This window comes from Colias philodice, chromosome 11 (genome assembly GCF_061535455.1).
Source record: "Colias philodice isolate Cphi_HAF_F1 chromosome 11, ilColPhil1 Martin Lab GWU primary, whole genome shotgun sequence".
In the NCBI taxonomy this organism is placed as follows: domain Eukaryota; kingdom Metazoa; phylum Arthropoda; class Insecta; order Lepidoptera; family Pieridae; genus Colias; species Colias philodice.
The window spans coordinates 6,785,379-6,792,849 of NC_143096.1; the positions used below are offsets into that span (position 1 = coordinate 6,785,379).

Below are 7,471 nucleotides of genomic sequence, written 5' to 3' on the forward strand. Positions count from 1 at the left end.
TTGTTTTGTTACTATGTAAACTAACGTAATTTAATACTTAGGTAGGTACATATTCTATAACGGTGCGCTCAAACTGTTAATCTACATTTAATTTAGATTATTATTTGAAATACTAAGTAATGTAGAATTTAAATCACATTCCTTCATGTTTTCCTCAGATTTTCAATTTTCTCCGATTTTAAGATTTTCAGAGTGTTCAATTTTAATGTAGTTAAATTTTATAAGAGACAATTAAGAACATTCAAAAATAAAGTGTCACGTATTTTTTTTAAACGACGAATGACCTAAAACGACGTAATCGCGGACGAAGTCGCGGGCAACAGCTAGTATAGAATAATAGCAAAATTAAACATTATAATAAATATACCAAAAATTAAAAGGTTAAAATATCATGTACCTATTCTATGAATCATGACAATGTTTGAATTTAGGTGACCTATAAATAGCGGAAACATTAATAGTATTTATAATGGCTTTTTTATGTAGGTCAGTATAATGGAAAGTATTATTATAATTATAATATAACACTGGTTAAACATAGTTTATTTTTAAATCATATCTGTGCAGCAAAATGTGTTAACATCGTTATAGTAAAATAAAAAGATAAAATATCATTTCGAAATAATAAAACCGGCATTCTTTCTTCTTGCTATGCCGAATAATGCAATAGTATGTACCTATAAGAAAAAAAAGTATTATATTAAACCGATACTGACTTGTACAACGGTTATTATTATCACATCATATTATATTTCAACATAGTATAGAATACCTTCCCGCGGTCTCTCCCGAAATATTGCTTAGATCTATAAAACTACACAAGGGAGTTTGATTCAAGCTTCATTAATAGGTGGATTGCTTTATGTGAATATATTATTAAGCATTCATAATTGCATGCTAATAATAACTGATACATTACTGTACCAAAGAGATTCTATAAAGAAGATTTGAATACAAAATAAAGTTTGTAATTAACAATGAGAAATTCGCGTTCTTAACGTCTCCTTTCTCGATATTTATGGATTATATCGGATAAGACTCAATTGCTTTTTTTAAATGGCTATATTGTGCATGTTCAAATGTTATTCATTGGAATAGGAGAACACAATTGACATCAAATAAAATGAGTAGGTAAAAATATAAATATATGATAAATATATGATAAATATATGGTCCGGGAGCCAGCAGCAGATTTTATGACCAAGTTCCTCTCAAGCGGTAATTAGTAAAATTCATCAAAGTATAGTATTATGAAGCCTCGTGAACGTCAGCTGGAGCTCGGTTGGGGGGAAGAGCGGTTGTAGCCTCCCGTATCAGCTGACGGTTTTTCCACCAAGATACAGCCAGCTGACATATATATTCATCCACAGTTACATATAAGCTATCATCAGGTAAATTTTTGTTTGAGAGGAAATAACGGAAAATAAATTTTTCTTTAAATTTAACTTTCATGTTCGAGACACCAGCTGACGTATAATACACCATGTTGTAACCAGCTGACTATTTTTTTTCGTTGAGATATTGGGTTAGCTACAATTTGACAAATTTTTAGCTGAGAGGAAATGAATGAATGAATGTATTTTTTTTCCTATGTGCGTGGGAGGCTACAACCGCTCACCCCCCCAACCGAGCGCCAGCTGACGTTCACGAGGCTTTATAATACTATACTCTCATGCGTCTGACGAATTATCTCTTGAGAGGAAATAGTTAACCAAATTTGAACCTGGCTCCCTAACCAAATCGATTCATGTACACTTATTTTATTTGTGACTAGCTGACACGACAGACGTTATCTAGCCTTCCGGAAAATTTTCAAAACCCGTGAAGTTTATGGTCGTTATATTATTATGTACTAGCTTCCTCCCGCGTGGTGTTTTTTCGCAATAAAAGGTAGCCTATGTTCTTTCTCAGGGTCTAAAGATTGTCTGTGCCAAATTTCATCAAAATCGGTAACACAGACAGACAGAGTTACTTTCGCATTTATAATATTAGTAGGGATTTTCTTAATTTTTGATTTGTAATTTAAACTTTTTGGCATACATGTCGTAACAAGGATTTTTTTACCCCTTTTTTCTGAAATATTTTAAATTATAGATATATATTAAATTAATAATAAATAATTATAGATATATAATAAACTAGCGGTCCACCCCGGCTTCGCCCGTGGTACATGTTTACGTTTTCTCTACATAAGAACCATCCTCGTACTTCAAGGAATATAATAAAAAAAGAATTATCGAAATCGGTTCAGCCGTTCTCGAGTTATGCGCTTACCAACACATTTTGCGATTCATTTTTATATATAAGAATATAGAAGACTATATACATTAGATATATATATAGTCTTCAGTAATGTTGATAATATTCGTTCTTATGTAATAAATAAAATGGTATACTATATCTACCTCCACGTACTCTACTCACTCGTCTTAAATGTAATTTTACAGGGAAATAATTAATAACAAAAAGCTTTCAAACGACTAATGAAATAATGTTATATTTATTAATGAAATGAATCCATCTTAATTTTGATATCTTTTTGAATAGGTACCTATACATATTTTGTTTAACAAAATTAGTTCTTCTGTAATTTGTGTAAGATTTTCCTTTTTTATTATAAAATATTAGTGACCTCCTGTGAATTAATAGTTAAGAAAACATAAAAATGTAATAAAACTAAGAATTTGTTAAATATTTATCACATAAATATATCAGACGATTTCCGTGCGAGTAGAGAAACTTCTGGTTTTCATTTTATTAGCGAACAATTTTAAGATAAACATAACGATAATAATGTAGAATATTTCATTTTAGGGGTTATTTTCATTATTTAAATTATTTTAATAACTCTCATATAAATGATATTGTTTTAATATAGAATACATATGCATAACTACAATATAGTTTATAATTCAACACATAGGTACGGACATATTTTCATCTTTAAGAATATAAAGAAATTAATGATTGCTTCGTATTTTTTTAACTCTTAGCCAGTAAGATGAATAAATTACAAACTAAGCCTTTAAAATAATTTGTAAATAGAATCAGTTTTCCAAATAAACAAACCCTTCAGCATGTTACCTGTGAGTTTAAACTAAGTAAAATATACAGTAATAATATTTAAATTTGCTTCGAACCTATAGTCTTCTTAACGTATCGTCGATAAGCCTATATAATATTTCAAAAAGGGCACATTCTCGAGGTATTTTGATCCATTATTATAATAATGATCACACATGTTTATTTATAAACAAGCATACATATAAAAATAATTATGTTCTTTTCCGTGGGTACCAGAATTATAATTAGAAATAGATTCAGTCCATATCTTCGCGTAGGTGTCAAACCGCTTGTACTGGAAATGTTGACCTTTATTCAGCAGTGTATGTCTGAATCGACAAATTAATTTAATCTATGTCAATTATGTGAAAGAGGGCGACAAGAATGCATGTATATGACCTAGAGATAAGAATAGCGTGTGTCATCGAAACTTATTAAATAATATTACATCGAAACCTACAGCGTGACAAAACTAACAAAAAGGAAATGGGAATGGGAAGCAAGTCTAAAATGTTAAATAGTTGGAGTAAAAGATGTAATCTAATACAGAAAATAACTTAAAATTAATCTGCTAGGACTACTAAGGGCTGTGTAACAATACGACAGGAAAATTGCAAATAAAAAACACCTTGCATTTTGCAACAAATTTTCGCAACGCAATTCAAGGAAGTAACAACAGTGAAAGCAAATACTAAATATTATGCATTAAAATAAAAAAATAAAAACTTTATTTACCAACATTTAAACATTACATCATTACAGGAGACCCAAACTAGGCTATTGCCTGTATCTTGGAGATATTAAAAGAGGGATGCAATGCAAAACTTTTGGTTCTTGTAAAACTGTATACAAGTTTTGAATTCTCACAATCAGGGAACTTGTAGCGATGTTCACTCACATATTATATTATAATATCATGCATTTGTATCCTCATTTGCCATGTTCAAGAAAATAGTACATAAGTGTACTTTTGTCCATGATTAAATCACGACTAATATATTTATTGTTATAAATTATAATTGTCGTTGTTCATTTGATAATTGAATTAAAAAAAAACCTTTGTTTTATTCGCTCTTATAATGTATGTTTCTTTTTGATTTAAAATTAATTATCAGTGTTTATGTTTTTAAAAAAACTATAAAGTATAAAATTTGTGTAGTTAAGGATCCCTTTTTTTGTTTTTATGTTTGTTGAAAAGCTAATTTTTCAATTTTGTTTATTAAATTGCTGTCGAAATTACTAACAATTGTTTTAAAGTCGATACTTTTGAATTTAACTTATTTTACATAAATTTTATTGATATATTAATTATTTAATTATAAAACGTGTAAACTTACAAAAATACGTGTAAACTTAACAAAACTTTAGTTCAAATAAACGAAGTAAAGGAATAACTTCATTAAAGATACAAAATAAAATGAAACGTGTTTATATTTTTATAACATTTAATATTTATATCACATTAACAATGACTCCAGAACTGAAAGTCCTAGCCTATAAGGTACATATGTAACAATTCTTATCATAAAGACTAGACTCACTAGGGCAAATGGGCGCCAGATGCCACGAAACCGTTCTCGTCGGCGGTGTAGTCTACCCTGTAGGTGACACCGTCGGGGGCGACGTATTGGAAGAATCCCTTAACCCGCATACCTACGGAATCATTGATTTTCTCGAGACGACCGGCCTCCTCGGCGAGAATTTTGTTCTCAGTCTCGTACAAGTAGTGGTAGCCGTCGGGTAAGATCTCTCCCTCTTGACGGATGATACCGTAGTTGTAGTCGTACGTGTTGGGTCCAACAACTTTAGAGGCGACTTGAGCGACTGGTTGGTAGATGGGTTTGTACGAAGAGCTAACGTAGACGGGGGTGGAAGCGATGTAGATGGGGGCAGCGGTGGTGACGGGGACTGCGGTGGAGACTGGGACGGGTTCGGGCTGGGCGCCGGTGACGGGGGCCGCGGTGGTGACCTCAGAGACTGGTGCACTGGTCGCGGGCACGGCTGGGACGGTGGGAGCAGGCTCGACGTTACCGTTGATGGTTACGCTGGAATTCATTTTTTATTCACTTAGTTGATTTCATTTGGTAAAATATTGTTCATTATAATGAGAACTGTAAATTGTAAGTGTATGTGTAGTTCTTACAATAAAGTACTAAGATGTTTTAATATTCATTATATAATACGTATATATGTCACGATGTCCGAAATGTTTGTTAAGATACATTGGTGATTGTTAAGATTCACCAAGATCGGTAGTGAATAAACTTTACTTATCCTTTTAATAGATATTTCGGTCATGCACTATTGACTGTTATCATACACCACGACGCCTTGGGCAATGTGCATTATAAGCGAATAATGGATATATTTTTTAAGATATGCAGTTAAGAATACTTTCCATGGATACATTAAGGTTAAGTTATGTTAGAACATACGCACGAGCTGAGCAAACGAAGCGCAGCAGTGGTCGGCGAGTGCCAAAACCGAACTCTTCCTATTTTGCTTGGTTAAGCCAGAGATCTTAGGAATTATTTAACTAATAGTTATTGGTGTTTAGTTCTTTGTAAAACTTTATCTTTTTCGATCGAAAACTGGCGTTTGTAAACATTCACATAAATTGTAAATCGTTTATCTTAGTTTCACTATTTGTCGTTTGTGAATGTTTAGCATTCACCAGTGTATGTCCGATTTAAGTAGAAATAAAGTTTCGGAGTCACACCAGCAAATTTGGTGGTTTTGGTTTGGTTTGAAATTAGAATGTACTGAATAAAAATCTTAAATAACTTGTTACGCGACATTATAAAGCTTACCTGGAAACGGGCGTATTTTCGGGTTTGTATGGGACAATGACGTCCTTGTTGCCAATGTAGGCACCGCCAGCACCACCGCGGTCTCCGCGGTCTCCACGGTCACCACTGAAATCGATAAAATAAATATGAAAATACAAATTATATTCGACATATTATTATATATTCAAAGAAGTGACGTGCTAACATAATCGAAAATTCATAATATCTTGCCACGTGCATAATATTTAAATAATATCTTGATTATTTTCCTAGACCTTCGCCATTTGACTTTTTATTTGTATTAATTACATTTTAATCAATAATAAAAATTTAATCATTTTTTTATTTGCCAATTATTATAATAAGCCTTTGGTCCAAATACCGTGTAGCACATTGGATTAAAAAATAAGAATAGAATTGAGTTTTTTTAAAGTTAATATTTAGTGGAATACCCACTTGTAGGCACCAGAGTTGTCTGGAATATAACGTCCAGAGTTGTCGTATTTGCCAGCGTTGTAGCGGCCAGCGTCGTAACGGCCAGGGTCGTAGCGGCCAGGGTCGTAGCGGCCGGCTTCGTAGCGAGCGGGGTTGTATTGTGGCTGTACTGGGTTGTAGCGGTTAGTATAGAATGCGTAAGGGTTGAATGTGGTCACCGAGGCTGATGCTGTGGCGCGGCTGATCGGTTGTACTGTTGTGCTCCTGGAATTGATATAACAGTTTGTTATCGATAATATGCTCTATGGATTCTTAGGGCTATAAGTTAAACAGAGGAGAAAAAGAAAGTTACAAGGCACAAATTAGAGAAATATGCTCCGCAACTCCGAAGCAGTGAGCTTCATTATTCCTGAAAAATTTAGGCTATATATTAATTTTTTTTATCTCCAGTCAACTTTGGTGAAACTGGAGATACCATACGTTTATATACCATGTATAAATCGTACAGCTACACCATATTATTTTCAAAACTAGACTATAGTTTTATATTTTTTGATTCGGACTCAATATTGATTATAATTTCACTCCTGTTATAAGATCTAATTACTCGCACTTTTAAGTTAATACTTACACGAACTCATCAGCTGCCAAGGCAACTGTGAAAGCAAGGGAAAGGATCTGTGGAAAATAAAACTTTCATTAATATATTTCTTAAATACATGATACACTTTTTAATTAATCCAATTCATTTATTTATCACTTATATCTTATATAAAAACTTGGCACCCACCACGAGGGAACGCATTGTTTCTATCTAACCGACTTAACCCGAATGTTGATATCACCACAAATCAATAGCTATTTATACTTATTTTTGTCGTCTAATTTATAATGTGATTCTCCTGTCCAGTTCCTCTTATTCATAATGAGTAATTTAAAATTAGCTATTCATTAGCAGATGTTCTCAATCTTTGACTAATCAAATCATAAATTCAAAACACTAACACGTTAATGTGACTTAGTTCATGAACTTGTCAAAAAATTGCTTTATTATACATAAACACGAAGGTCAAGCGAAATATAAAGGCAAGGCAATAAATCTTTTACAGACATTTGTCAATCTAACAATAGATTTTGTTTGGTTTGCCATAAAACTCCACTGCAGTTTTGAAAGGTAAAAAACG

The 7,471-nt window shown here is 32.5% G+C and overlaps 1 protein-coding gene across 1 annotated transcript; it reads right to left on the reverse strand.

The window, feature by feature from the left end:
• Nucleotides 1-4,490: 4,490 nt before the first annotated feature.
• Nucleotides 4,491-7,135, reverse strand: LOC149484692 (larval cuticle protein LCP-30-like). Its single transcript, XM_089700390.1, has 5 exons — nucleotides 7,078-7,135; nucleotides 6,919-6,965; nucleotides 6,309-6,551; nucleotides 5,874-5,978; nucleotides 4,491-5,108 (listed from the first exon to the last, which is right to left on the reverse strand). The coding sequence occupies exons 1-5, from the start codon at nucleotides 7,090-7,092 to the stop codon at nucleotides 4,604-4,606; spliced, it is 915 nt and encodes a 304-aa protein (XP_089556516.1). The 5' UTR covers nucleotides 7,093-7,135; the 3' UTR covers nucleotides 4,491-4,603.
• Between the last annotated feature and the right edge of the window lie 336 nt (nucleotides 7,136-7,471).

Excerpts from the sequence above, each read along its gene's own strand:
- LOC149484692 (XM_089700390.1), bottom strand. Across the intron at positions 5,979-6,308 it reads GACAACTCTGGTGCCTACAA|TGGTGACCGTGGAGACCGCG; the intron begins GTGGGTATTCCA and ends TATCGATTTCAG. Across the intron at positions 5,109-5,873 it reads GAAAATACGCCCGTTTCCAG|CGTAACCATCAACGGTAACG; the intron begins GTAAGCTTTATA and ends AATGAATTCCAG.